A 24977-nucleotide genomic window follows, 5' to 3' on the forward strand; every position below is an offset into this window, starting at 1 on the left:
ACGATCCGGGTCTGAATTCAATTAAATTTTTTTTTTTTTAAATAAACTGATAATACTTTTAATAAGAGATTTGTAGAAATATTTTTTTTTTTTCTTGTGATTAATATAATATTAGGAAAGTCGGATGATTCGTATAAGTAAAAAACTAATAAATCTAAAAAAAAGATTATTTTTTTATAAAATTCTTTCATAAATGTCGAATTTACCGTTAACTTACCTTCTTTTGTACAACTATAGAGTGAAATATAAAAATTTAAATATTACTTTTTTTATCATATTTAACAACCTTATTCGTAAGCAATGTTTCTCAGTAACAAAGAAAATCTTTATTTCAGAATAAAAGCGTTATTGAGTTTTGATGGAAAAAAAAGAAAATTGTATGCTTATAAAAACTATAAGAATACGATTTCTGGCCATGAAAATACTTTTTCTTTTTTTCCAGGATATAATGTGTATCACGAAAAAAATAATTTGATTATAAAAACATTAGTTTCGAAAAAAATAAACAGCTTTTTTTCGAAAAAAAATACATTCGGACATATTTTTTCTCAAAAAAACATCGAAATATTCGAACAAGGATATTTTTCTAAAACAACTCTAAATCCTTATGTTCTTTATAACTTTGATAAGTTTATGGAACTTAGATTTTCTCACTCAAAATCTAACTCTTTTCCAAAAACAAAAAGTGCATCTGGAATCTTCCGGGGTGACATTTATCGTTATGTTTTTTCTTACCCAAATTTATTTCAAGAAAAGCTAATTTTGTTAATTCCAATTTTGTTTATTGTTAAGAACCTTTTTTCTTTAGAAATATTATGGGATTTTTTTCTATTAGCTAGTTTTTATAAAATTTTTTTTAATTTATCAGCAATAAAAAATTTAAGCGGTAGAAAGCTATTTTATCGATTTTTTTTCGGAGACAACAAAACATATACGTTATCAGCTTTTGTACTTATTTGGAACAGTATTTTACGAGCAGGGAATTTAGTTGCAATTTAAAAAAAAAAGAAGGAATTTGGATATACTGGAAATCGAACCCAGGACTTTTTGTATGCTAAACAAACACTCTACCAGCTGAGCCATATACCCTTCCTCCTTTTTCGGGGCAAGGTATACACAAATTTCACAAACATGATATGCAATGTGTTTTATGAAATTCTGAATGAAACGGTTACGATAGAGCTCAAAAACGGACTTATCTTACACGGTATCATGTTAAATGCGGACAAATATATGAATATATATCTAAAAAAAATTAAAAAGACAAATTTTTCAAAAATTAACTTAGAAATAGAAAGCATATCGATTAGAGGAAGTTCTATAAAATACTTGATATTACCGATATGGATAAATTTTGATTCAGTTTTTTTTCTCCAAAAAAAATCTTTAGACATTTAAAACTAATTTTGATTCAGTTTTTTTTCTCCAAAATTCAGGGGCTATAAAACTATATACAGAACTGATCGCAGCAAATGTTGCTTTGCAAAAGTTTCCCAATGTCCTGGTATGACCTCTTGACGAAGTGAATATATCCTGATATCCAGCAATGGAAAGCATTTTCTTAGGTATTTTACCTGCGACTATACCAGTCCCTCTTGGGGCTGGTATACATCTCAGTCTCACAGACCCACATTTCCCAGTCACCTTTACAGAAATTGTATGAGCCTGTCCGATTTCTTGACCCCAGTGTCCTTTTTGAACTAAAATTACAGAAATTTTTGCGATATTCAAAGCCTTCTTAATTGCGTTAGAGACTTCTTTTGATGTTTTGACTCCTAATCCCACGTATTTATTATAATCTCCTATCACGACGAACGCTTTGAAACGTGTTCTTTGTCCAGCTCGAGTCTGTTTTTGAACTGATGCTATTTTTAAAACTTCATCTTTCAAAGTATTTTTAATAAAAAAGTCTACAATTTCTGGTTCTTTGATAGGGATAGAAAAAAAAAAAACATGATCTAATGATTTTATTTTTCCAGATTTTACTAGCCTACCTAATTTTGTCACCGGAATCCATTCTTTATCGGTATTTTTGACAGAATTTACTTTTTGGAAATTATTTAACAAAGGAGTTGACATGAAAATGGATTTTATGCAAGCGATTACTTATGGACTTAAATACAGCGTGCCTGCTATCAGATTCGAACTGACAACCTTCAGCTTACAAAGCTAACGCATTAACCTTTTTGCTAAACAGGCTAGCCATCAGATGGTACTAGATTAAATTTAATATTTAATACTAAAAGTTCTGTAGCCAGAAACTTAGAAGCATAAGGTAAAAATGCATTTTTGTTTGAGAAAAAAGTACGATCGTGTATTTTTTTATAGACCGGTTTTAAACTAAACATGTCACACGTTTTCATATTTATTTTAATGCTATGAAGATCGCTTGACAATTGAAGCCGATCGTGTAATAGAAACGTACTACCATGACCAAGTAAAACATCTCGTTCCATTTCTCCGAATCTTATGGATCCTCCGAATTTTTTTCCTTTTATAGGTTGTCTAGTAATTGAATTTCGTGGGCTGATTTCTGATACTTGGAATTTATCATTTACCATATGTTTTAGCCTCTGATAGTGAATTATGCCATTATAAACTTCAATTTTTAAAGGTTCTCCTGTGTATCCTGAATAAAATATTTCATTTCCGTAAAACTTAAAGCCCGATTCTCTCAATTTTTCTCCAAAGCAATACGTTTCTAGATGTTTTTTATTTAAACAAAAAGGAGACGAATCATAAAAAAATCCATTTAAACAGCTTACTTTTCCTGCTAAGCTTTCTACAATCACACCAATTGTCATTCTAGACGGGAATCCGTGTGGATTAAAAATAATATCAGGGACAATCCCTATTTCAGAAAAAGGCATATCAATACAAGGACAGTTCATAGAAAATACACCTTTTTGGCCGTGCCGAGAAGCGAATTTGTCTCCTGTATTTGGTTTTCGACGAGCTCTTAATTTTATTGTACAATTTATTTTTTCTTTTTTTAATGTCAGTTTCAAACATTCAATCACTGATTTTTCGTAACTGTCATAATATACTGAAATTCTTTGATTTTTTTGCGTTTTTCCTTTTATTTGACTAAAGAAAATTACTTCTCCACGAGAAATATGTTTTCCGGGACTAACCGGGATAATTTGTTCAAACTCTTTTTTATAAGAAAATTTTTTCATTTCAAAATTAGAAGTCGTTGTGACTTTAGATGAAAAAAATCCTCTATCAATTGAAAAGTTGTTTATTACCATAGCATCTTCCATATCGAAGCTTGTATAACATAAAACTGCAACAACAGCATTTACTCCAATCGGAAATGCGTCCAAATACATTCCGTCTTGAATTAATTTATTTCTACAAACTGGTATTTGTGGTATTAATAAAAAATAGTTCTTAGTATCATTCCTTCTCCAGAATGTGTAAAACGGAACACCGATAGATTGTTTAAACATCTGACATTGATATGTGTTTCGAGGAGATTGGTTTAAATCAGAAAAAGGAGTCAATGCAGCGACTAAAGACAAAATAATACTACTATCTATTTCCAAATGTGTCCAGAAAAATTTTTTTCTATTTTCTTTATTTTCATTTTCTAAAAATTGAATATTTAATAAAAATTGCTCATTTGGTCCAATCAGCTCCAATTCCTTTTCTGTCTGGAAATTAAATTGATTAGCTTTTTTTGAAAAGAAAAAGTTTTTTGTATGAACATAATTGTTACAAAGAACAGGACGTAATAGTCGATTTTCTTCCGATAAAAAAGAACAACTTGAAAAAAATCCTTTTGTAAAAATACGTCGATTGTATAAAATTTCCATACTTTTTGGTATAATTCCAAGACGACTTATTTTTTCGCATCGGATTTTGTCGATTATCCATTCTAGTTTTAAATTTTCACAAAATCCTAATAATTTTCCGTCTAATAAAATTGGAATAAACGGCTTTTGTGTATGTTCAATTTCATCGAAACCGTTTCGGATCAAATATTTTTTAAATTTTTTTTTTTCAATTGAATTAGAAGAATTAAAAATTACAGAAAAACTCAAATAATTTGATATTCCACATAATAAGCCATCAGAAGTATGCACTGGACATATGTATCCCCATGAATGTGGAAATATTTTTCGGCTTGTATTTTTTTTACTTTGAAGAAGAAAGTTGCCCTTGTGTATATTTCTGAAATAAGAAAGAAAACGCCCGAAATTCAACCTTTCTACAGAAACGCTCAAACCGCTAAGCTGAATTAATTCTTCTTTAAAATTAAAACATATATTGCCAGATGAAACTAATTTTTCTATATCAATTGTAACCAAATTAAAAGAATTTTTCAGATATTTTAGAGTATATTTGTTTTCTTTTTTTATCTTATTTAAAAAATAATTATAAATCGAATTTTCAAATCTTTCTCGCAAATAAATTAAATATAAGTGACCAGGGAGTAAGAGTTCTTGAGATTCGATCGAATCATAATTGTTTTCTGAATAATTTCCTTTATATGCATAAAGAAGTTTTTGTACCATAAGTAGTAAGAGGTCAAATTTAGATTTATATTCAGACCCTAGATGAATAAATAGATATTTTGATAAAAAAACTTCAGAAATTTCTGAATTTGTTAAAAAATCAAAATCAAACGCTGTTTTTAAAATTTTTCCCATAAAATTCAAAACTTCTTTTCGCTTCGATATATTACAATAAGAATAAGCTTCTCGAATCATGGTTAAAATTCTCTGTCTCGTATATTTATTTCCAAGATCAAAATATCCGAAAATATCAATCAATTTTTTATCAGATATATCTATTAAGCTTTTTAACAAAATTACAATTGGAATAAAAAACTCATGTTTTTTGAAAACTATACGGACATGAATATTTCCAGAAATTAAGTAATGTAAATGAAAAGTTTTTGAATTTTGAATCTTATCAACTGACCTGAAAGAACAAGATAGAGATGTATATAGTTTATGTTTTTTAAGATTTGCAATCCTTGATACTACGTGGATAAAATTTCTCTTCGGAACCAAAAGAGGTCTTATTATTTTTTCGGCTCCATTCACAATGAAATAGCCTCCCATTTCTAAATTTTCTTCGTCGATTTCAACCATTTGTCGAGAATTCGCATTAAAAAGATTGCATTTTAAACTTTTTACCATTATTGGAATCTTTCCTATTCTAATGAGAAAATTTTTTCTCTCTTTCCTATGATTAATATGAAATATGCTTAAAAAATCGCCTTTATACGAACTTTTCGTTTCTTTACATTGACGAGGTATCACTTTATACTTGATTTCTTTTTTTAACGAATAAGGCTTGCTTACATATAAACCAGTTATTTGTATAACTATTTTGTATTTTGAAAAAATAAAATCTAGAAAATAACTTGATAAACCACTAATAATTAAAAACAAACCTTGTGTCATTGCATAATTAAAAGATTCTAAATGAAGTTTAGTTATAAAAATAATTCGTCGTGTTGCTATAAAAGAATGTTGACATTTTAACGTATTCATGCGAAATCGTGTTTTGACAATTTCTAGTGTTCAGTTTCACTTGAATTTATACAGTTTGTATAATATGATTTTAAAACCACATGGAACCATAGGAGCAACTCTTGAATTCCCGTTTCCTCTTTTCTTAAAAAGAAATAATGAAATTTTTTTTTTACTATCAGTTCATTCATCTTTAAACTTATTTAGACTAAAAAGTCTTTTAGTAAAAGCGAAGAGTCCTTTTATTCACTACAGATTTCCTATCTTAGATAAAATTTTGATTAAAAATAGAACTATCGTGATTTTGAAAAATGGAATTCATGTGTTAGATTATTTTATTCCCTTGACAAGATTTTTTTATTCTTTTAAAAGACCTAATATATTTTTTATAAATCAATTTTTGATTATAATTTACGATGAAATATTAAAGAAAATTATTACTTTAAACCCGTGGACATTTAGTTTGTTTTATAAATTTGATCTGTCTAAAAAAATAATTTGCGTTCAGATAACAAAATATACAAACTTTAAAAAAAATATTTGTGTTTTAAATGATAAAAACGAAATCGACGTCAGAAATGAATTTATGCAGAAAAAAATAGTTTTAAAATTATATAGTATATTTATACCGCAATGTTTTTCTTTAAATTCGGTTAATTCTTCGAATTTTTTCGTTTATAGATTTAATAAAAAAACTTTTATTTACGATTTTTTGCTGAAAAAAAAGATACATCAATTTGAACCAAAAATTTTTAATTCTGGTACGAATGTTATATTTTACAAAAAAAATTTGATTGTTAGTTACAAAAACCATTTTTTATTATATTGTATATTAAAAAATAGCTTAAAAAAAGTGAAATTATCCATAAATTACGGAAAAAATTATTTTTTCAAAATACATAAAAACTTTATATTAAATCTCAAGTTTTATCATCAATCTATGTATCTATATCAATATTCTTATAAAAAAATACAATTTGATTTAATTGTATGCAGATTTGCAAACAAATATCCGCCGATGTATTTAAAAAAAAACACAAATGCCGAACATCAGACTATTCACATGGATTTAATCACTAGAATACGTTTATGGAAATATAATTATATTCATAAAATTATTTTAAAAAAAAAAGAAAAATTAAAATTACATGTTATGTATTTTCAAACAATTTTTTTTCAAAAAAAAAAAAATTTTTATTTAATTGTAATTTTTCAACAATTCAATTATCCGTATATATGGAAAATCAGTCAAACTAGAATATCCAAGTTAAAGATTGCACCGTTGTTAGAAAAAAAAGAACAAGGTAAAATTACATCTATATTTTCTATAAAAAACTCTGATGAACATTGTATAATGACTTATAAAAGAAATTTAATATGCCTTTTTGATTTGAATCGTGTAAAATATTTGTACAAAAAAAAAAATCATGTTTTAAAAAAGAGCAAAATATGCAAGGTTACTGCTATTTTTTGTAACACAACAGGAAAATTTTTTATATCTTTATGTTTTTGCAACATTTTAATTTTGTGGAAAATTAAAAATTTTCGGAAAATCCAATATATAAAAATTAAAAATCAAATTTGTTTCCTAAAATGGTTTTGTAAATTTAATATAATAACAATTGTAGATTACCATAATCAAATCTTATTAATATTTTTAAATTATTTCTTTAAATTAAAAAAATGCATAGGACATGAAAAAAAGGTTAACGATATTTTGATTGTCAAAAATTTAAATTTTTTAATCAGTTCTTCTTTTGATAAAACAATTAAAGTATGGAATTTGTTCAGAAATAAATGTGAACTTACTATAAAATTTTCATACACGCCTTTACACTTGATTATAAATAAAACACAAGACATGTTAATTTCAAGTCATTTATTTACTACCGGATTAAGTTTATTTCAAATACACAGACATGATTTATTTCGGTATATTTTTTATCCTTATAAAGATTTAAATGAGCAGAGTAAAAAAATATCGCCAATTTTTTTTAAATCGACAAAAAAATTTATTGCAAAAACTTATAAAAATTTTTATAAAAAAAATAATGATAGTTTTTTTATAAAAACTATATTTAAATCTAAAAAAATTAACAAGACACCGCTTGATGTTTTTTATAAAGCCACGGAGCTTTCTCCCGTGCGTTCGTTTCGAAAATTTTTTCTATCAAAGTTATATTTATATGATTCTGACGATCATATGTTTTTAGAAAAAACAGTTTTTTTTGCAGAACTTTATATCAATAACTTGATATGTGGTCTGAAAACTCAAGAATGTATCGAATTTTTTCTTTTTTTTTATGAAAACATTTTTTTAATTTTGAAACTAAAAAATGTGCAAACAATTGTACAAGTGATTTCAAACGAAACGAATCGATTGCTTACGAAATTTAAAAACTAAACATACGTATGGACTCTTTTGGTATACTAATGACAATAAATTCTCGTCGAGAGATTATTTTTTTAAAAAAAAATTTGTTAAATGAAACACAGATAATTTTCATTCGAAATAAAATTAATCTAATTTTTAAAAAGAGTAAAAAGAAATCAATGTACGTATTCCAGAAAAAAATAAACTATACCTTGAAATTTTGTGTTGAAAATTTTTTTTTTCATATTTTTTTGGAAATAATAATTAAAGTTAGTTTTTTTACAAAAATCAACGTGCGTTCATTTAATTTTTTAAATCAAATAACTGGGTTTATTGTAAAAAATTCTTTTTATGTTTATTTTAAAGAAAATATTAAAATTTTGTCTAGAATTACTTCTAATAAACTCAGTTCAAAGATAGTCCCAGTTACGAGCATTTGTTTTAAGAAAATCTTGGAAGATTCTAAAGGAAAAATATTTATCGAAAGTGGTTTAAAAATTGCTGAATTTGGAAAAAAAATGTTTTTCTTTTATGAATTTTTTCAAAATTGTTTGGAAACTATGAGAATTAATTTGGATAATAAATATTTTACATCATATACAATTATACTGAACAAGGTGTTCCAACTTTTTCGTACAGGTGGTTATTTTTTTCAAGTTTCAACTTGTTTTTACGAACAAATCACAAGAATATTTCTTCTCAGTGGTAATTTCAATTTGGGTATACTGTATTATTTTAAAAAATTAAAAAATACTTTAAAAAATAAAAAAGAATTTATAAAAAAAAAAAATTTTTTTACTCCGATTTTTTGTTTAGGTTTTTTACAAAATAAAAATTTTTATAGTAGTTTGATTTTACTAATAACGAATCACTCATCTATTATTAAATCTGACAAAAAGTTTAATGATATTTTAAACCAAATTGAGTTTGAACACGTTCAGCTTTCCCCGTATTCACAGAATCTTATGCATATGAGACAAAATTTAACTTTCTATCGCGCAAAAATAATATCTAGACAATGTAAATCACTTTACATGTCGAGTGTATTTAAAATGTCAAAAAAATATTCTAGAAATATTGAATACTGGGCTCATTATTTTTCCAGTTTTAAAAAAATCAAGAAAAAATTCGATGGATTAAGAAAAGTTTTTTGTTTTTCAAATTGTATTTATTGAAAAAAAACAAAATATTGTTTATTTTTTTTTATTTAAAATATATCTTTGCAATTTTTTTAAAAATAAAAAACAAAACGGTTGAAATTGTTATTCTTTTAAAAAAGAAAGATGGTTTTTTATTACACTACTCAAATTTCTAATAACAAAATTTATTACAATTTATATACAAAAAAAAAAATGATTCGGATATAAACATAAAATTTAATTTAGAAAAAAAATATAGAATAACTACAAAATTTTTCAAGACTAAGTTTTTATCTAAAAACATATTGTTATTAAATGTCGAAAAGAGTATACTAAACTCATCGGATATATATATAATATTAACTTGTCTAATGCACAATGATGGAAATTTTGGAAATGTTTCTATTTTAAAGTTTTATAAGAAAAAAAATGCATATAAAAACGGTTGTTTATTTTCTGGCAGAATAAATTTCATACCAGATAGATTATACAAAAAAAGCACTAATAATCTGATGTTCGGATTAATTGAATGTTACAATACTAGAATTTCTAAAAAAATTGTTAAAACTGTTAACAAATTAGAATTAATTGAGTTGAATTTTTTATTCGAATTACGATTTGTTCGTAACGTAAATAAATCTAATTCAATAATAATAGAACATACGAATAAAATTCCAATTAATTATTTTCCAAAATTTATGACAAAAAAAAACAATTGCCTAGAAAAACTTACCAAGAAAAAGAATACGTTTAGTCAACCCAACTTAATTTCATTACATTCGAATGATGTTTTAGAATTTTATAATAAGCAACACAATTCTATTCGATGTTATATTCCGGTTGGTAAAAAAGATACAAAAAAACCATACATGCTAAGCAATTTTCGTTTAAATTCTATTTCATACATTTTAAAATTTAAAAAAAATCCTGATAATAATTATTATTGAACTTTTAATAAATTTTTTTTAATAAAACAAGATTTTATAGACATACGCATTTTTTTTAAAATGGCCTTTATTATAAGTTTTGTAAAAGAATGTTGATTGGAAAATATTTTTTTTTTTCCATTTTAAACAGTATTCATTTGATTTCGATTTGTATTTATTGGAAAAAATTTCCAGATTTCCAGCAATTGTGTTTAGGTTGTATCCTATGGTGTTTTTTTTTATATGAAAAAAATCGTATTCATGTTTATCGTATCTAAAAAAGCCATTAGAATTGTATTCTATTTGGTGTTTTTTAAAAAATGTCTTACACTTAGTCATTGAATTGTAACAAGCAAGCACATAATTTTTGCAATATTCTAAAAAACAACCAAACGAAAAATTTGATACTACCCAACAATTTCGCAAAATCAAATTTTGTAAAAATATTGCCTTAACAAAATCAATATTAAAAATGAATTTTATTTCATTTGCACTTTCTTCGAATGAAATATGAAAAATCTTAATCATAAAGTTAAAGGAAAATCTAAGAACTCTTTTCTTTTTGTGTTTATGGTTAGTATAAAATTTTATAAACAACGAAAATAAATCGATTTTTTTTTTTTCTTTTTTGAATAAAACAAAATACATGAATAACTTAGCCCATAAATCCAAAATTTCGTCTAAATTTGTATTTCGATTTTTTTTATTTTTATTTTTTATTATAAAAGGGTGTATTTTTATTCCAATATTATAAATTCTGTATATAAAAAAAACTTCGAATGATAAGTGTTTCTTTTTTGTAATTTTTTTATAATTTGAATCGATAATAAAAAAATTTCGTTTTTTCACTTTTTCAAAATTCAATTTAAAAAATATGTTGTAAAATATTTTTCTAAAAAATTTAAATCCACGTTCATTTTTATTTAAAGAAACAGGATATTTCATGTTTTTTTTTTTCTCGGGCGTTTATTTTTATTATATTAACGAAAAAACACATATTTGTTTTTTTCAGTTTTTTTTATATTAATTTTTTACATCAAACGAATAAAATAAAACTGCAAAAAAAAAAATAATTACAAATGAAATTATTGACCGCAAAAACCAATACTGTAAAAAAATTATTTTTTGTTGAAAAGAAAAAAATTCAATCTAAACTATTAAATTTTATTTATTTAGAAAAAACACATCCTTTTTCCATCACGGATTTTAGAAATGATATAAAAATTAATGTAAACAATCTGACTAAAGACGACCTGGTTTTAAACATCACTGGACTGTATCTGCCTTTTTTAAATGGTATAAGAAGAAGTTTGCTGAGTGAAGTAAATACCATTTGTATAGATAAAGTTTTTTTTTATTATAATTCTTCTTTTTTAGATGATGAATTATTATCTCATAGATTAGCACTGATTCCTTTGTTGATCGTGTCTCATTCTTCAAACTATTTTTTTAATATGCTTGATGATATATCAAAAAAAATTATATTCGAAATTAACACAGAAACATCGGTATCCAGCCAAAAATATTTAATTTATTCAAATATTATTAAACTCAAATTATATGGTATCCATTCTTCTTGGCTAAAAAATTTGCACATCAAACCGGTTTTCGGTGACATTCTTATAGCCAAATTAAATTCGGGACAAAAAATTAAGTGCGAATGTCATTGTAATTTTGGTAACGGGGAAGCTCATGCTAAATTCTCAGGTGTAAGCACTGCTTTTTATCGAATTTTTCCGCGAATTAAATTAGTCAACGAAATTATAAATGACCACGCTGTCAAAATTTTTACTAAATGCCCGGTAAACGTTTTTCAATTGGAAAATAAGTACAGCTTTAATTGTAAAATATTGTCTGTGTCACAACCACAGTATTGCACTTTATGTAGAGAATGTTTGAATTTCAAAGAAGAAAAAAAAAAAATTCGTATAGGAAGAGTTCGAGAAAAGGTAAATTTTATTATAGAAAGTACAGGAGTTTTATCTCCAGAAAAATTGTTCCACAGAGCAGTCTGTTTGCTAGCCGGAAAATGCAATCAATCGATGTTGGTTTTGTTAAAAAATTTCATAAATAAAAAAAAGTTTCATAATTTTTTTTTATTTATGAAATTTTTAAATTTTTTTCCAAATTTTAACACATGTACGTTCGATTTATTTTATTTTTTTAACAATCACTCCATTTTTTTCTTTGTTTTGACAAAAAGCAAATACTATTATATCGGATTTTCCGAAAAAAATAACAACTGCACGAGTATTTCATTTAAATATGCGCTTTCGGTTTTTTCGAATTGGACTTTCACTCGTATCAAAGAATACAAAAAAATTATTTTAAAAAATGATAAAATAATCATGTTTGTTCCTATTGTATAAGTTTATTGTCATCAAAAATCACTATTTTTCTTGAATTTTGATGACATGAAAAATCTAAATTGTTGAAATTCTATTTAACTTTTTTTTAAAAAAAATTATTTTGCTTTTTTTCAGTTTTTTCTGATATTTTAAAATTTCCAAGAATTTATTTTTTGTGTCACAGATATCAATGTTTTGTGTACAAAAAGATCATTTAAAAACCGAAGAGAACTGTACTTCTTCGATGGTCTAATGGTGAAGACAACACGTTCTCATCGTGTGAATTCGGGTTCAATTACTTATGTAAAATGCATGTTTCCCGATCGAAGATATATTTTTGTCTATGTACGTAATAAAAGGTTTTTTAGTCGAAAGGTAAGTTTTTTTTTTAAAAAATTTTTTATAAAAAAAAATATTTTTTTTTAAATTTAGTGACATTTTTGTTTTAGAATTTTTAAATAGACTCGTATCTCAGTTATCTGTTTCCGGAATATTATTTATGAATTTATCGAAAAAAAAATTTTTATGTAGAAATTGGATTAAAAAAATTATATTGTATTCTATAAATCAACTATACGTCCACTTTTGTTTCTAATGTAATCCATGAACAAAAGACAAGCTGTAAAACAATTCTGATTTATTAATTAATATGTACTCTGTAGCAGGTTATAAAAAAATAAATTTTTCGCAAAAAATAGGTTGCAATAAAAAAAACACTTGCATAACATTACATCGTCAATGTCCCTTGAAAACTGAATGTTTAGGTTTAAAAAATTTTTCTTTCTTTAAAATAAACCCTATAAACCTTAGTTTGCATATGATTAATTTATCGAACACAATTGATATTTCTGCTCTTGATGTAACACAAGAAGATGTGATAAATAATTCTTTCTTGTTTTCTTCAAAAACTATAAAATTTTCCGAAGTTGAAGTTGAATTAAAAGATATAGAGAAAGATGAACGTAGATGTTTGTTCTGGAAAGATGTCCAGACAGGACTCGTGTTAGGAGGATCTGCGATTGGAATATGGGTTTTTTATGAAGGTTTGACTACGTGGGAAAAATGGATAAAAGAGCAAGAGAAAAAGAATATTCAAGAAGAAATCGAATTAACAGGAATTTATATAGATCCAAATGCTTCAAATGTAGAAACCTCGATTGATCCTATAACTGGTAAAAAAATACAGATAAAATCCGAAAAGGATATATAATTTTTATTATACTTAATTTATAAGTTTAACGCTTTCTCCTGAATAAAAGAATATGAGGCTCTGGTTTATGAATACAATAATGGATCCACCCTTTGGATTGTTCGATACCTAGATTTCTCCATTCAGGCTCACTGAGCAAACGGTTTCGAGGGACTAATTTTGCGATGTCAACAGGAAGAATTACGTGTCTATATTCAAAATAAGAATCAAAATATTTTTCTGAATATTTTATTTGATCAGAGCTCATTTTTTGTTTCCATAAAGACAGTTTGTTTTGTAGATAATTTACTTTATATTTATTGATGGATTTTTCTGAAACAACTGGACAGCAAATAAGAGACGAAAATGTAAGAGCATGTATGGAAATTTTTAAAGTTATAGAGACTTCTTTTGGTCCGATAAGTTTTGATAAAATGATAATAAATGAATTAGGAGAAATTTGTTTTACAAACGATGGTGCTAATATACTTAAAAGAATAGAAATTCTTCATCCTGCTGCTAAAATTTTAGTTAGTTTGTCTCAGCAGCAAGATGAAGAAATCGGGGATGGTACAACTGGTGTTGTGTTAATAGCATGCGAACTGTTAAAAAGAGCAAATGAATTGATAAATAAAAAAATTCACCCTTCTGTGGTCATATCTGCTTATAGACTTGCAATGTGTTATGCATGTCGAAGAATAAAAGAAAATATGTGCGTATTTACAGGCTTATCTGACACTAGTTTTTTTATAAATGTAGCAAAAACTAGTTTATCTAGTAAAATAATCGGATTAAACTCTAAAAAATTTGCCACAATTTCTTTTTATGTAATTAAATCTGTGTTTATCCTAGAGAAGAAGAAGAAAAAAATTTATTTTGAATTAAAAGCAATAAATTTTGTAAAGGTTTATGGAGATTCGATGAACAGTAGTCATATTTTCGATGGATGTGTAATAGAACATCAAGAAATGTTTTCAAATGTAGTAAATTATACAGGCCCCGTAAAAATCATGTGCTTTAATTTTGATTTGAAATTATCGAAGCCGAAATTAGGAGTATCTGTTCAAACTAAAAATTTATCAGATATAAAAACTATTTTCGATAGAGAGTTAAAAGCACTCTTAGTCCAAGTTAAAAACATAGTCCAAGTTGGAGTAAATTTGATTTTTACTACGAAAAATATCGACGATTTCATCGTCAAGTATTTAGTTAAAAATGGAATTGTAATAATCAGGAGAATATCTGATATATTTATAAAAAAAATTGCGGCTATCACTGGTCTCAAAGTTCAAAATTCTCTCAAAAAAAATAATTTATACTATGATACAAAATTTCTTCAAATTGGAGAAGCTGAAGAATTTTTCAAAGAAAAAATTTCTTCAGAAAACTTCATACTGTTAAGGGGATGTAGATTTTGCCCATCCGGATCGGTCATACTAAGAGGAGCAACTGGATTTTTGCTAGATGAAATTGCACATGCTTTATATGATGCTATGTGCGCTATTAAAAAAGCTGCTGAAACTAATAAATTTGTAACAGGCGGGGGATCTGTTGAAACCAATTTATCTGTTTCATTAGAAAAACTAGCTAGCAACATTTACACGCAAGAACAACTTGGAATATTAGAGTTTTCGGAAGCTTTGCTTGTTATTCCAAAAACATTATGTAAAAATGCGGGTTTGAATTATACTGAAATTCTTTCAAAACTCAAAATATTGCATTTAATTTCTCTATATGAAAAATTTTCACAACTTAAACATTTCGGAATAGATTTGTTCACTGGACAACTTGTAAACCAGTTAAAAAATGGAATTGTAGAACCGGCGGTTAGTAAAATCAAGTCAATTCAAATCGCCACCGAAGCTACTATAACTCTCTTACGAATAGATGATTTTATAATTTCTACTAAACAAAATAAAAATAAATAAACATATATTTTTTTGCAATAAATTTTATTAAATTATACCTGATACGAAATAAATATAGTTTGCATTTTATGTTTTTTGTAGAATTTTGTCGTCAAAAGCTTTTTAACCGTAAGACCAAAAACAGTGGTTACCAACCGAATTTTTTAAATATTAATCCAGTTTTTTATGTGTTTTTAGACTTATCTTTGTTTAGGAGATGGACAAACATTAGGCTTTTGTATAACATTTCTTTGAATTTTTATACAATATTCGGATTTAATCCCAGAAAAAAAAAAAAAACACTAGAATTTTTTTTTCCTATATGTTGTGATAAAAAAATAGCTTACAATTTGTTTGATTTTTTGATTACAAAAACATTAAATATTGTTTTTGAAAAAATTAACATAGCTTACATAGATCAAAATAATACAATTATATACTATTATTTAGTTTTCAATTTTCATAAAATAACTGGTCCTTTTGTATAAAATTATTTATGGGAATTTTCTTACCAGAATATCCCCTTTGTTTCTACATATACAAAACAATTTGTCAATAGGATGAAAATTAAAACAGCTAATTTTTCCATAAGTTTCGACAATGTTATAGGTCAATTTTCCTGTTACCTGAGACCAGATAAATATATTACCACAATGATCACCATATCCAACGAAATTATTTTTTGTATCTGACGATAATTGTTTTTTGATATTCCCTTGAAAAGTAGATACTTTTTCGAACTTACGATATTCAATTGATTCGGAATTCACGCGACATTGAAAAAAATTGTCTTTTGCATCACACAAAAACAAAAATTTGCGATTTTTCGATATTGATAGAGAATTTATTAAAATCTTTTGTTTATTTTTATTACAAAACATTTTTTTAGACTCTTGGATTTTTCTAATATCCCATATAAAAATTTCCGATAATTGGTTAGATGCGATTAGTGTAAATGGTTTGTGTAAAAATTTTGTAATTTTTACACCAAAAAATCCATAATAAATGGATTCGAAATGAGTTTTAATTCGAGTATCCCATAATTTTATCATACCTGCGTTGTCTGTAGTAATTATAATTTTTTCATAAGAATCGACGTCTTGTATAATATTATTTCGAAAAATTTTTAAACACTTGAATTTTTCGAGATCTATTATTTTGCATTGTCCGTCTAAAAAAATCGCATACAATAAGCCAGCCTCGATTAACATATATTTTATGCCAGATCTATACAAATTACAAAAAATCATTTTTTGTTCAGACATTTTATACAAAAAAAAGGATCCTTTTTTCGTCGATCCTATCAAAGAGCTACCGTCTTGATAAAACATACAGCTCGTAATTTTAGAAAAATTCCAACTTATGTTAATTTGCATATTTGTTAAATATAAATTAACATATAATTACATATACGAAGCCTGAAAAGAAAGTTTCAATATGAAAAAACCTCACAAAATTTTTCTAAAATTATATCAATATGCCATTGAAATTTTTATTCTTATTAACAAAAAAAAACAATCAAACACTCAAAAATCTTTCTTCGAAATAAATACTATTTTAAATTTTTCTTCTAAAACAAAATGGAATTTTGCCTATGATAAAATTTTAATCGAAGAAGATAAGAGTATGTATGTAGCACATTGCGTACAAACAGTACAATTACAGTCTAATATAGTTGGTTATATTGTTGATATAAAACATAGCGGAAAATTTTTAGTTTCCCCTACTGAAAAGATATCTCCAATCGATATAGAAGAGGGGAAGAGAGTTTGTTTGGACAAAAATAAATATCAGATTCAGTTTGTGCTGCCTTCTAGAATAGACCCCCGTGTAATGTCAATGGCGTTGGAAGAAAAACCAGATATATTGTATAGCGATATAGGAGGCTGTGATGAACAGATAATAAGCATCAGAGAAATCGTTGAATATCCACTATTATATCCTAAGAGATTTTCTTTGTTGGGAATAGATCCGCCTAAAGGAATTTTGATGTTCGGTCCTCCTGGAACAGGCAAAACTTTAGTTGCAAGAGCAGTAGCAAATAGAACCAACGCTTGTTTTATAAGAGTGATCTGCTCCGAATTAGTTCAAAAGTATATAGGAGAAGGTTCGAGACTAGTAAGAGAGCTTTTTCAGCTCTCAAAAAGAAAAAATGCATGTATTATTTTTTTTGACGAATTGGATGCAATAGGCGGGACGCGTTTTCAAGACGGATTCGGCGGAGACAATGAAATACAGAGGACAATGTTAGAAATTGTCAATCAATTAGATGGGTTCGACTATAGAGGTAACGTGAAAGTTTTAATGGCAACGAATAGACCAGATACGATTGACCCTGCGTTGATGCGACCTGGTAGATTAGATAGAAAAATAGAATTTAGCTTACCAACTTTCGAAGGGAGAATAAAAATTTTAAAAATTCATTCAAAAAATATGAAACATAACGCAGATATACGGTTTGAATTGTTAGCAAGAATTTGTCCAGGCGCGACTGGTGCAGATATAAGGAGTATTTGTACAGAAGCAGGTATGTTCGCTATAAGAAAAAAAAGAAATTATATCGAAGAAGAAGATTTTTTCCTAGCAATCGATAAAGTAGTCAAAGGTTATTCTAAATTCAACGCGTCAGTCAAATATTTAAATTATAACTAAATTCTTTGTATTCTTTTAAATTTTATATTTAAACCTACCATTGTTTTTTTGTTTTTATTTGCACTTTAATTTGCTATTTCAAAAGAGCGATGAGAAATAATGTTTTATCTGATGCGTTATATCGCCTTTCTAATGCTGAAAAAAAAAATAAAAAAGAAGTCACGTTACATCCTTCTTCGAAGATAATTATAAAATTTTTAAGGATTATGCAAAAATATAAGTATATAGGAAAATTTACGAAAATTGATGACCATCGGTCTGGAAAAATTATTTTAGAATTACTTGGACGTATAAATAAATGTAGGGTAATATCACCTCGTTATAATATACGATTTGAAAATATAAAAAAATGGATATCAAATTTACTTCCTTCCCAAAAATCTGGAATTATAGTATTAACAACTTCTTCTGGTATAATGGATCATAAAAAAGCTCTTCGAGAAAAAATAGGAGGCAGAATACTAGGTTTTTTTATTAAAAAAGTAAAATTATAATATAAAAATTTTTTAATGTGTTTATACAACAAGAGCCCTTTTTTTTTATTGGTCCAAGCAGTTATATCTAATCGTCCGGTTATCATATTTGTACGAAATAACAGAAAGCTAGTCGGATATATAAGAGCTTTTGACAAACACGTTAATTTGATTCTTGAAAATGTTAGAGAGCTTTGGACTACTTGTGTAGAAAAGAATATTTTTTATCACGAAAGATACATTGCTAAGATGATTTTACGCGGAGATTCGATCGTTCTGTTGCTATGTATTTAAAAACATAGTTGTTGAATTAATTAAAATTATAACTTTTTGCCCCACTTGTATTTATCTTAATACAAAAAAACTATGTTTTCAAATACATATAACATAGTTGTTGAATTAATTAAAATTATAACTTATATGTTTTATTCTGATATGCACATTGTAATTCTTGAAACGCTTTTGAAAATCGGTTATATGTCTCAACGTGAAATTGCGGTTCAAACCGATATTGACTCGGAATATTTAAGAATTACAATCAGTAGCTTGTATGGAGAAAAATTGGTTAAATACGAAGACCGCCTTTTCAAGCAGATAAAAAAGACTAGTATAAAAAGCTCTACTAAAAAAACTTATAAGCTCAGGTATTGGTATATTGATCCTAATTATATAATTTTTACTATAAAAAAGAAAATCAAAACAATTATGTTGAAAAATCAAAATAAAATTACAAAAAATGCCCCTTCTTTTAAATGCTCTCGAAAAATCTGCAATAAACAATACTTGCTAAACGAATTAATCGCTTTGCCGTTTAATCACGCAACCGGAAAATTTATATGTAATCAATTTTTAAATTTAAAAATAAAATGTGGTTCAAATCTAGACCAGGAAAAAAATTTAGATCAATACAAAACTCTTAACTCAACTAAATATGCATATAAAAATAGCGAGGGTATAAAAATTATTATTGAATTATTAGCTAAAATTTATACGTATCTATAAAAATATAATTTATTTCTAAAAAATAACAGTTTACCTTGTTCAAATTTTAATAAGTAAATTGCTAATTTTTTTTAAAAATGAAATTTATTTTGCGACTATTTTCTAGGTTTAAAAAAAAAATTCGACAGATATCGTCTAATTTTTGTATTTTAAAATTTTTTTTATTTTTTCTATGGAATTACGTAAAAAACTTATGTTCAGTAAAATTTTTAAATATACACAATATATACGTGAAAAAAATTATTTTACAAAAAAAAATTTTCTTATATTTTTTTTTTCCTAAAAAACTTTAAAAGTTTTAGAATTTTATGGTTCATAAGAACCTTTTTTGTTGGTATATGTTTGAATTACGTTCAGATTTTCAACTTACATGAAATGTTAAATTCGTTCTTTAAAGAAAAATTTCAACGCTTTTCAAAGTATTTGGCTAAGCTTAAGTGTTTGTATGAAAAAAATTTTGATTTTACCATAAAAAAAATTAAAAAAATGTAAAGTATAAAGTACGTATATTTCTCCTTTTTTTTTTAAACCAGGCTTCGTATTATGATAAAAAAATATACTAAATTGATTAAACAACAAAAAATAGAAAAAACAAACAACTCGATCATTTTTTTTTCTGAATATACACAAAGAGCAAATTTTTTAGAATTGGAAAAAAAACAAAATCATTTCAAGTCTAGCTTTAAAAAAAAACATACATGTGTTTGGAATAAGGAGAAAAAAATATTTTATTTTACAAGTGGATTCGATTTCGATAATTTATTCTTAGACCACAAATTTTGTTTTTATATAGAAAAATATTTCAATTTTAAAAAAAAATACAAAAAAAAAAAATCTTACATGTCAGATTCTCACAATCAGCCTCTGGAAATATTATCTCGTATGCGTATTCCGATCGAAAAAATTTTTTTGTTCACCGTATTGCAAAATTCTATGAATATAAATCGTTTTAATTTAAATGACAATTGGTCATACGATCCGCATTACATCGGTCAATTTAAAAAAAAAGATCTTGAGGTCACGTTTGGTATTTTTTTAGCTAAGAAGTTTTTTGAATTTAGTTTTTATACAAACATTTCTATTCTTTTTCCAAAAATAAAACCTGTTCAATTGAAACTGGCCTATTTTGGAACTACTTGTTTTGTATTATTTTCGATCGAAGTTGGATTCCTGGCGAATTTTCCCGTTTATATTAAGTATAGAGATTTGAATTTTTTTTTATTTTTTTATTCAGCTTATTTTTTCTGTCAAAAATATAAATTAACATTTTTTCGATAAAAAATATTTCTTTTTTTAGGGATGTTTTCATAACTTTTTCTTCGAGCATATCGAATAAAGTGTACTGTTTCAGTCGTTTAAAAACGTAAAAGAAACCAATCACACATTGCCGTTTTTTAAAAACTTCTTTCGTATTCATTTGTTCAATTTCAAATACTTGACTATGATTACTTGTTAAAACTACTGAAAATTCATGTTTATCCACCCAGATAGAGATGTTCTGGTCAATTTTTATTTTTATAATGCATTTTTTGTAATATTCATTTGCATCTTTTTTTATGCTAGTAGAATTTTCTGTTTTAAAATTTAAACCTAGTCGTTTGTATAAAAAAAGTAAAAAACTGAAACGAATTTTCATAAAAATATGAATTTAAAAACAACAATATATAATATTATATTTTAATTAATCTAAAAAAAAAATCTATGAAAAGTGAGGAGAGAGTCTATGTATACAATTGATTTTTTCGACTTAAAATTATTTAAATAAGAAAAAAACAATAACAATAAAGGTGTGTATATGTTAGAATGCAATTTAATTACAACAATAGGAACAGGGCAAAATTGCCTAAATAAAACTATTGCTTCTAAAATTTCAGTTGACTTAAAAGTTAAATATTTGGTTTTTATTGCCAAAATGGCATTCCATTTGTCAATTGATAAAGTCAAAACTTTGATTTTAAATTTCCAAATAAAAGAGCTTTCTTTTAAATCGAATATTCCAAGTTCTGATGAAGTGTATATTACTAATTTGTTTTCAGAAGATGGAAAAAATTTTAAAAAAAAAATCGAACTTTGAACATGTAATGAAAAAGTTTTGATTCTAACTAATCTAGGGTACAGTTTCCATAATATTGCGATTTTAGAAAAATTTACAACTAAAAAGAGACCATTGTCAGATATGGAACAAAATGAAATTTTTTTAGCTGAAAATATTTTTTTGTTAGACAAAACATTTTTATCTGGAAAAAAAATATTAATGTTCCAGATTTTTACACAAAAACTGTTTAATTTTACTCCGATATATTTTCCTTTTTTGTCAGTAAAAAAATTTACATTTTTATTATTGAAATGGAAAACTTTTGATTTTTGATTAAATAATTCAATGGTATTAAAATTTCGCTTTATATTATTCTGCGTGCAAACTTTAACGACACAAAAATTTGCCAATAAAAAAATATATTTGCCAATAAAATCGCAAACGATATCCATTTTAGATCCTGTTTTCCATTCTTTTTTATAAAAATTGCTTATAAAAAAATTCAGATTAAGTGAAGTTTTATTTATATTGACCAGATAAAAACAATATTCTTTGTCTGTAATCAAACAAAGAGAGTTTGAAAACAATAATAGAGGAAATATTTCAATTTGAATTTTTTTTTTATAATCAAACCACTTTTTTTTTTCAAAAAAAGATATTAAAAAATAAGTTCCGTCTATAATATAGGTTTGAATTTGATTACAAATCGTAAAAGTTTTATTTGTAGCTATTAAAAAATCGGTACAATTTAACTGATTTATTTTTAAAACAGAAAAATTGGTTTTAAAAAGAGCGAATAATCTTTTTTTGTATTTTTTGCACAAATATATTACTTTTGTAAAGTTGTAAAAACTGACAATTAAGTTATGGTTTAATAAAACCAAATTGCAAATCAAAATTTTAAAATTCCATTTTTTAATCTTTTTTATATGTATTATATGAATTTTATCCAAACACATACATTTTTTAACTTTAAATAAAAATAATTTTTTTTCTCGGTTTACATACAACAAATTCTTTGAAAAAATATTTAAAAAACATATTTCATTTGAAGTATTTATTATTTTTTTGTATATCTTTTTGTATTTTAAATTAAAAAATAAAAAAACAATTTGATTACCATCGAGTACGATTAAACTTTGTTTGTTTACAAAATTAATCGAACTTCGATAAACCCATGTATGTTTTAAAGTTAATAAATTTATATATTTACATTCGGTCAAATTTAAAATTGCTAAATGAATTTTTGTAAAAGAGTCCAAAAAAAAATGACATACATTCATTCCTGTATGCAAAATATAAAAAATGTTTTCGAAAAAAAAAAAATTTTTTATGAAGATAATGTTTAAATTCAAAAAAAACACTTTAATTATTTTGCAAGTTTTTAAATCATAGATCCTAATATTTTTATTCAAATCATATGTAACAAAAAAATTTAATTTTGAAACAGAGAACACGAAAATAATATCATTTTCGATTGACGTTTCGAATATTTTTATAAAAAAATACCTTCCTTTCATTTTTTTTCGTATCTTATAAATAAAAAGAGTATTTTTTTTGCATATGATAAGGTCGTTTGAATTTATAAAATTCACTAAATTATTAGAAAAATATACACAACTCATCTTGCTTGCTTTTGATAGACTCTAAAAAATAAAACATCAATAATATTAAAATTTAAACTGATAGAATTTTGAATTTTTTTTCAAAAAAAAATTCCGGTCATGAAAAAATTTGTTTTTAAAAAATTAAATATTCTGTTATGATAATTTTCTTGATAGTTTAATTTGTATAAGTTATTCCAAGTTTACAAGATAATTTTTTTATAAAAAAAAGAAAAAAAAACTATTAAGATTATCTGTTAAATATAAATTTAAATAAAAGAAGTTATTTTTTAGAATAAATAAAATATCCAAAATAAAAAAAAACTATATCTGTATGTAAAAAAATATAACGCAACTGTTTGAAAATTCTTCATTTGTTTGATCAAAGAATTTTTTTTTTGAAAAATAGAAATTAAATTCTCTTTCATTATAAATTTTTTTTTAACTTTCCTGTATTTAAACTTAGAAAGATATAAATTTAACTTGAATTTAAAATAAAGAAAAATACTCAAGCCTGTAAATTGCGTTAAATCAGTTTTCTGAAAACCCGACACTATATTTTCAAACAAAAATTTTTTTAAACTTAAGAAGAAAAAAAATTGAGCATTTGAAATTAGTCGACAAATAAGTCCACGAAATCTTTTTAATAAAAAAAAATTATCAACTTGTTTACCTTCTTTTTGAAACAAATTAAATATTTCAATTTCGTGTATATTTGTATAAAGTAAGTCATTTAACAACAATAGTTTAATTCGAGAAAATTTTTTGGACAAATTTAAATGATATTTAAATAATAATACAAAATTTCCGCTGTAAATCTTTGTTAAGAAATTTAATAAAAATGAATATCGAAGACAATTCATTTTTTTTGTAAAAAAAAAAATATATAAAGGCTTTTTAAGTAATGTTAACAATTTATTTATTTTGACATTTTGGTGGAACAACATCAACATTGTATTTTTTTTTTTTATAGTACTAAAAAAATTCAAAAGAGTTTTGATAAGGATTTTAATATTATATTTTATATCAATCATTTTCGAAAAAGAATCATATTGAAAATTGATAGATGAAAATTTTTTTTTTTCAATTTTATAAATATCCAAAAAATTTGTCGTTAATTTGTACAAAGTACTTTTTGTTCTCATGAAATCCAAATTTTCGTATTGAATTTATTTATGCATTTTTATTTAATTAAAAAATTTAATAAGCACTAAAAATAGTTAAAAAGGGAATCCTATATAACCTGAGACATTTTCTTACAAAAGTCTTTTTTTGCTTAGAATATTGTTTTGACTTTTGAGAATAATAGTTAAAAAAACTAAAAGAGCTCAAAAAACTTTTTTGCTCGATAGAATAAAAAAGATTACAAAAATTATCCAATTTTTTAGTTTTTAAAAAAATAAAACTCTCGGTTGGAATGTACCATTTAGATTCAAATAAAAAATTATTTAATCTTAAAACCGGCCTTTCGGATTCAATTCCAAAAATTTTAAAAATAACATTGGAAAACAAGAAATTTTTTTTTTCTAATTCGGGTACATCGATTATTAAGTACTTTGTTTCCTTTTTAATGAACATTTATTCGAATTATTGATTTGTAAGAAACGATATGGCTATTCAATTTAATTAAATAAACTTTTTAAATGAGGAATGCCGTGGTAGTTTAGAGGTTAGAATATTGTGTTGTGGCCACAAAGATTCCAGTTCAATTCTGGATTACGGCATCTTTTATCCCCTTTGTGTGTTTGATATGAGTTTTTGTATAAGAATCCTTAGGTTAGTTAATATATACAAAAAATTTTCAACAGATTCGGAGTTTTTTTTCAACCAACTTTCTTTGGT

At 25.0% G+C, this 24977-nt stretch overlaps 26 protein-coding genes and 3 non-coding genes across 29 annotated transcripts; 17 read left to right on the forward strand and 12 right to left on the reverse strand.

Moving 5' to 3' along the window:
* Positions 1–17: 17 nt before the first annotated feature.
* CPARA_1gp077 (hypothetical protein) lies at positions 18–191 on the reverse strand (the record flags this gene model as incomplete). The annotated part of the gene is made up of 1 exon (XM_003239585.1): positions 18–191. The coding sequence occupies one exon, from the start codon at positions 189–191 to the stop codon at positions 18–20; it is 174 nt and encodes a 57-aa protein (XP_003239633.1).
* Positions 192–300: 109 nt separating this feature from the next.
* On the forward strand, positions 301–999 carry CPARA_1gp078 (hypothetical protein; the record flags this gene model as incomplete). Its single annotated transcript, XM_003239586.1, has 1 exon — positions 301–999. The coding sequence occupies one exon, from the start codon at positions 301–303 to the stop codon at positions 997–999; it is 699 nt and encodes a 232-aa protein (XP_003239634.1).
* A 17-nt stretch (positions 1000–1016) lies between these two features.
* Positions 1017–1089, reverse strand: trnA. Its single transcript has one exon. It is a non-coding gene; the product is annotated as a tRNA-Ala (tRNA).
* Positions 1090–1131: 42 nt separating this feature from the next.
* Positions 1132–1398, forward strand: snrpD1 (small nuclear ribonucleoprotein D1; the record flags this gene model as incomplete). The annotated part of the gene is made up of 1 exon (XM_003239587.1): positions 1132–1398. The coding sequence occupies one exon, from the start codon at positions 1132–1134 to the stop codon at positions 1396–1398; it is 267 nt and encodes an 88-aa protein (XP_003239635.1).
* On the reverse strand, positions 1387–2079 carry rps2 (40S ribosomal protein S2; the record flags this gene model as incomplete). The annotated part of the gene is made up of 1 exon (XM_003239588.1): positions 1387–2079. One exon carries the CDS (start codon positions 2077–2079, stop codon positions 1387–1389), a length of 693 nt encoding a protein of 230 aa, XP_003239636.1.
* Positions 2080–2126: 47 nt separating this feature from the next.
* On the reverse strand, positions 2127–2199 carry trnT. The gene has a single exon. It is a non-coding gene; the product is annotated as a tRNA-Thr (tRNA).
* On the reverse strand, positions 2199–5507 carry rpa2 (DNA-directed RNA polymerase I 135K chain; the record flags this gene model as incomplete). Its single annotated transcript, XM_003239589.1, has 1 exon — positions 2199–5507. The coding sequence occupies one exon, from the start codon at positions 5505–5507 to the stop codon at positions 2199–2201; it is 3309 nt and encodes a 1102-aa protein (XP_003239637.1).
* CPARA_1gp082 (hypothetical protein) lies at positions 5506–7890 on the forward strand (the record flags this gene model as incomplete). The annotated part of the gene is made up of 1 exon (XM_003239590.1): positions 5506–7890. The coding sequence occupies one exon, from the start codon at positions 5506–5508 to the stop codon at positions 7888–7890; it is 2385 nt and encodes a 794-aa protein (XP_003239638.1).
* An 8-nt stretch (positions 7891–7898) lies between these two features.
* On the forward strand, positions 7899–9035 carry CPARA_1gp083 (hypothetical protein; the record flags this gene model as incomplete). Its single annotated transcript, XM_003239591.1, has 1 exon — positions 7899–9035. One exon carries the CDS (start codon positions 7899–7901, stop codon positions 9033–9035), a length of 1137 nt encoding a protein of 378 aa, XP_003239639.1.
* Positions 9036–9370: 335 nt separating this feature from the next.
* Positions 9371–9946, forward strand: CPARA_1gp084 (hypothetical protein; the record flags this gene model as incomplete). Its single annotated transcript, XM_003239592.1, has 1 exon — positions 9371–9946. One exon carries the CDS (start codon positions 9371–9373, stop codon positions 9944–9946), a length of 576 nt encoding a protein of 191 aa, XP_003239640.1.
* Positions 9947–9964: 18 nt separating this feature from the next.
* Positions 9965–10870, reverse strand: CPARA_1gp085 (hypothetical protein; the record flags this gene model as incomplete). The annotated part of the gene is made up of 1 exon (XM_003239593.1): positions 9965–10870. One exon carries the CDS (start codon positions 10868–10870, stop codon positions 9965–9967), a length of 906 nt encoding a protein of 301 aa, XP_003239641.1.
* Positions 10871–11004: 134 nt separating this feature from the next.
* Positions 11005–12294, forward strand: rpa5 (DNA-directed RNA polymerase 40k chain; the record flags this gene model as incomplete). Its single annotated transcript, XM_003239594.1, has 1 exon — positions 11005–12294. The coding sequence occupies one exon, from the start codon at positions 11005–11007 to the stop codon at positions 12292–12294; it is 1290 nt and encodes a 429-aa protein (XP_003239642.1).
* A 231-nt stretch (positions 12295–12525) lies between these two features.
* Positions 12526–12868, forward strand: CPARA_1gp087 (hypothetical protein; the record flags this gene model as incomplete). The annotated part of the gene is made up of 2 exons (XM_003239595.1): positions 12526–12622; positions 12723–12868. 2 exons carry the CDS (start codon positions 12526–12528, stop codon positions 12866–12868), a joined length of 243 nt encoding a protein of 80 aa, XP_003239643.1.
* A 54-nt stretch (positions 12869–12922) lies between these two features.
* On the forward strand, positions 12923–13483 carry CPARA_1gp088 (hypothetical protein; the record flags this gene model as incomplete). Its single annotated transcript, XM_003239596.1, has 1 exon — positions 12923–13483. The coding sequence occupies one exon, from the start codon at positions 12923–12925 to the stop codon at positions 13481–13483; it is 561 nt and encodes a 186-aa protein (XP_003239644.1).
* A 25-nt stretch (positions 13484–13508) lies between these two features.
* kin(cdc) (cyclin-dependent kinase regulatory subunit) lies at positions 13509–13730 on the reverse strand (the record flags this gene model as incomplete). The annotated part of the gene is made up of 1 exon (XM_003239597.1): positions 13509–13730. The coding sequence occupies one exon, from the start codon at positions 13728–13730 to the stop codon at positions 13509–13511; it is 222 nt and encodes a 73-aa protein (XP_003239645.1).
* A 55-nt stretch (positions 13731–13785) lies between these two features.
* Positions 13786–15390, forward strand: tcpA (t-complex protein 1 alpha SU; the record flags this gene model as incomplete). Its single annotated transcript, XM_003239598.1, has 1 exon — positions 13786–15390. One exon carries the CDS (start codon positions 13786–13788, stop codon positions 15388–15390), a length of 1605 nt encoding a protein of 534 aa, XP_003239646.1.
* Positions 15391–15458: 68 nt separating this feature from the next.
* Positions 15459–15857, forward strand: CPARA_1gp091 (hypothetical protein; the record flags this gene model as incomplete). Its single annotated transcript, XM_003239599.1, has 1 exon — positions 15459–15857. One exon carries the CDS (start codon positions 15459–15461, stop codon positions 15855–15857), a length of 399 nt encoding a protein of 132 aa, XP_003239647.1.
* Positions 15858–15863: 6 nt separating this feature from the next.
* Positions 15864–16745, reverse strand: CPARA_1gp092 (hypothetical protein; the record flags this gene model as incomplete). Its single annotated transcript, XM_003239600.1, has 1 exon — positions 15864–16745. The coding sequence occupies one exon, from the start codon at positions 16743–16745 to the stop codon at positions 15864–15866; it is 882 nt and encodes a 293-aa protein (XP_003239648.1).
* A 61-nt stretch (positions 16746–16806) lies between these two features.
* On the forward strand, positions 16807–18021 carry prsS7 (26S protease regulatory SU 7; the record flags this gene model as incomplete). Its single annotated transcript, XM_003239601.1, has 1 exon — positions 16807–18021. One exon carries the CDS (start codon positions 16807–16809, stop codon positions 18019–18021), a length of 1215 nt encoding a protein of 404 aa, XP_003239649.1.
* An 89-nt stretch (positions 18022–18110) lies between these two features.
* rps15A (40S ribosomal protein S15A) lies at positions 18111–18515 on the forward strand (the record flags this gene model as incomplete). The annotated part of the gene is made up of 1 exon (XM_003239602.1): positions 18111–18515. The coding sequence occupies one exon, from the start codon at positions 18111–18113 to the stop codon at positions 18513–18515; it is 405 nt and encodes a 134-aa protein (XP_003239650.1).
* Positions 18516–18530: 15 nt separating this feature from the next.
* Positions 18531–18788, forward strand: snrpD2 (small nuclear ribonucleoprotein SM D2; the record flags this gene model as incomplete). Its single annotated transcript, XM_003239603.1, has 1 exon — positions 18531–18788. The coding sequence occupies one exon, from the start codon at positions 18531–18533 to the stop codon at positions 18786–18788; it is 258 nt and encodes an 85-aa protein (XP_003239651.1).
* A 72-nt stretch (positions 18789–18860) lies between these two features.
* tfIIE (TATA binding protein of transcription factor IIE) lies at positions 18861–19496 on the forward strand (the record flags this gene model as incomplete). Its single annotated transcript, XM_003239604.1, has 1 exon — positions 18861–19496. One exon carries the CDS (start codon positions 18861–18863, stop codon positions 19494–19496), a length of 636 nt encoding a protein of 211 aa, XP_003239652.1.
* Positions 19497–19573: 77 nt separating this feature from the next.
* CPARA_1gp097 (hypothetical protein) lies at positions 19574–19789 on the forward strand (the record flags this gene model as incomplete). Its single annotated transcript, XM_003239605.1, has 1 exon — positions 19574–19789. The coding sequence occupies one exon, from the start codon at positions 19574–19576 to the stop codon at positions 19787–19789; it is 216 nt and encodes a 71-aa protein (XP_003239653.1).
* Positions 19790–20039: 250 nt separating this feature from the next.
* CPARA_1gp098 (hypothetial protein) lies at positions 20040–20774 on the forward strand (the record flags this gene model as incomplete). Its single annotated transcript, XM_003239606.1, has 1 exon — positions 20040–20774. One exon carries the CDS (start codon positions 20040–20042, stop codon positions 20772–20774), a length of 735 nt encoding a protein of 244 aa, XP_003239654.1.
* CPARA_1gp099 (hypothetical protein) lies at positions 20689–21132 on the reverse strand (the record flags this gene model as incomplete). Its single annotated transcript, XM_003239607.1, has 1 exon — positions 20689–21132. The coding sequence occupies one exon, from the start codon at positions 21130–21132 to the stop codon at positions 20689–20691; it is 444 nt and encodes a 147-aa protein (XP_003239655.1).
* A 50-nt stretch (positions 21133–21182) lies between these two features.
* On the reverse strand, positions 21183–23156 carry CPARA_1gp100 (hypothetial protein; the record flags this gene model as incomplete). Its single annotated transcript, XM_003239608.1, has 1 exon — positions 21183–23156. One exon carries the CDS (start codon positions 23154–23156, stop codon positions 21183–21185), a length of 1974 nt encoding a protein of 657 aa, XP_003239656.1.
* A 269-nt stretch (positions 23157–23425) lies between these two features.
* Positions 23426–24280, reverse strand: CPARA_1gp101 (hypothetical protein; the record flags this gene model as incomplete). The annotated part of the gene is made up of 1 exon (XM_003239609.1): positions 23426–24280. The coding sequence occupies one exon, from the start codon at positions 24278–24280 to the stop codon at positions 23426–23428; it is 855 nt and encodes a 284-aa protein (XP_003239657.1).
* Positions 24281–24335: 55 nt separating this feature from the next.
* CPARA_1gp102 (hypothetical protein) lies at positions 24336–24713 on the reverse strand (the record flags this gene model as incomplete). The annotated part of the gene is made up of 1 exon (XM_003239610.1): positions 24336–24713. The coding sequence occupies one exon, from the start codon at positions 24711–24713 to the stop codon at positions 24336–24338; it is 378 nt and encodes a 125-aa protein (XP_003239658.1).
* Positions 24714–24787: 74 nt separating this feature from the next.
* Positions 24788–24859, forward strand: trnH. Its single transcript has one exon. It is a non-coding gene; the product is annotated as a tRNA-His (tRNA).
* The last annotated feature ends 118 nt before the right edge of the window (positions 24860–24977 follow it).

This window comes from Cryptomonas paramecium, chromosome 1, assembly GCF_000194455.1.
Source record: "Cryptomonas paramecium strain CCAP977/2A chromosome 1, complete sequence".
Taxonomy (NCBI): domain Eukaryota; class Cryptophyceae; order Cryptomonadales; family Cryptomonadaceae; genus Cryptomonas; species Cryptomonas paramaecium.